Source organism: Sorex araneus, chromosome 6 (genome assembly GCF_027595985.1).
Source record: "Sorex araneus isolate mSorAra2 chromosome 6, mSorAra2.pri, whole genome shotgun sequence".
Classification (NCBI taxonomy): domain Eukaryota; kingdom Metazoa; phylum Chordata; class Mammalia; order Eulipotyphla; family Soricidae; genus Sorex; species Sorex araneus.
The window spans coordinates 149,212,019-149,213,729 of NC_073307.1; the positions used below are offsets into that span (position 1 = coordinate 149,212,019).

At 45.5% G+C, this 1,711-nt stretch overlaps 1 protein-coding gene across 1 annotated transcript; it reads left to right on the forward strand.

Moving 5' to 3' along the window:
- On the forward strand, positions 1–942 carry LOC101558281 (olfactory receptor 140). The gene has a single exon (XM_004619114.2). It carries the CDS (start codon positions 1–3, stop codon positions 940–942), a length of 942 nt encoding a protein of 313 aa, XP_004619171.2.
- Positions 943–1,711: the final 769 nt, after the last annotated feature.

The following is a 1,711-nucleotide window of genomic DNA, read 5'->3' on the forward strand; positions in this document are numbered from 1 at the left end:
ATGGAGAGTCCACGAAACATCACAGAGTTTTTCATCTTGGGACTCTCTCAAAACCCCCAGGTACAGAGAGTTTTATTTGTCCTCTTTTCAATCATCTTTCTGGTATCAGTTGGGGGCAACTTGCTGATCATGGTCACCATCATCCTCAGTCCCTCCTTGGGCTCCCCCATGTACTTTTTCCTTTCGTATTTGTCTTTCATCGATACTTGCTATTCCTCGTGTATGACGCCCAAGCTCATTGCCGACTCCTTGTACGAAGGCAGAGCCATTTCCTTTGAGGGCTGCCTGGCTCAGTTCTTCATCGCCCACTTACTGGGAGGAACAGAGATCATCCTGCTCACCGTGATGGCCTATGACCGCTACGTGGCCATCTGCAAGCCCCTGCACTACACGACCATCATGACCAGGCAAATCTGCGCCCTGCTGGTGGGAGTGGCATGGATGGGGGGCCTCCTGCATTCAGTGGTCCAGCTTTTCCTGGTCCTCCAGTTGCCCTTCTGTGGGCCCAACGTCATCAATCACTTCGTCTGTGACCTGTACCCCTTGCTGGAACTTGCCTGCACGGACACGTACGTCATCGGCCTGCTGGTGGTGGCCAACAGTGGCGTGATCTGCCTGCTGAACTTCCTCATGCTGGCTGTCTCCTACGTCGTCATCCTGCGCTCCCTGAGGTCCCACAGCGCAGAAGGGAGGCGCAAAGCCCTCTCCACCTGCGGGGCTCACTTCACCGTGGTGGCCTGTTTCTTTGTGCCTTGTATATTCATTTACATGAGGCCCTCATCCACTTTGCCCATGGACAAAATAGTGGCTGTGTTTTATTGCATTTTGACGCCTATGTTTAATCCCCTGATTTACACCCTGAGAAACGCAGAGGTGAAGAACGCCATGAAGAATCTCTGGAAAAAAGGAGAAGTTGGGGATGGAAGACACAAGGCACGGTAGAGAGAGACATGTGCGTTCTCTCAGTCCATAATTCAAAGTGTCATGAGGAGAGCAGAGAGGCCAGCGGAGGCTTTCAGAATCAAGCCTATTTAAATGCTCACGATTATGTATCATCTGCCAATGTCTTGTGTTACTGACCAGGCTGATGGTTCTCTGCCACTTCCATTTCTTAATACCTTATTCTGTAAGTTGTAGACTATGAAAGTACCATCTCTCCCTTGTGTGTGAAATGGATTCATCATCTAGGGGTATTGGTGGTCTATGATAAGCAGGATCTCCTTGTTGAAATGTTTCTGATCCAGCTTTTCCACCTCAGCGTATCAACATATTGAACAGGTTCTTCTAGTCCTTACTGATATTTGTAATAATATCAGAAATAACAAAGTGTAGGACTTTGAGATGACAGTAAAATAATGATTGATGGAAGTCAGATCATGGAATTGCGTAGTATAGGCTTATAGTAAAATGTACATGAGCATGATAATATATAACAAACTCTAATGTGCTGTGAAATTATGAAATAAATAGTTAGATATTGCATACTTGTGATCTCTCTCTCTCTCATACACACATGCTCTCACACAAAGTCTCTAGAATTTATTGAGTATTGTGTTGGTATTAGGCATTGTGCTAATCTCTTTATAAATAAGACTCTCGATTGCTCTCAGAATAAGTTGACCGGTTTTCTTTTAAAAATGAAGACATCACACTGAAGATGAGTTACCTGACTTGTGATTTAAATTCAGGTCTTCTGGCTTTCATGTCTGAT

What these genes read in the sequence shown, in the direction of transcription:
- LOC101558281 (XM_004619114.2), top strand. Translation starts at nt 1, where the DNA reads ATGGAGAGTCCACGAAACATCACAGAGTTTTTCATCTTGGGACTCTCT.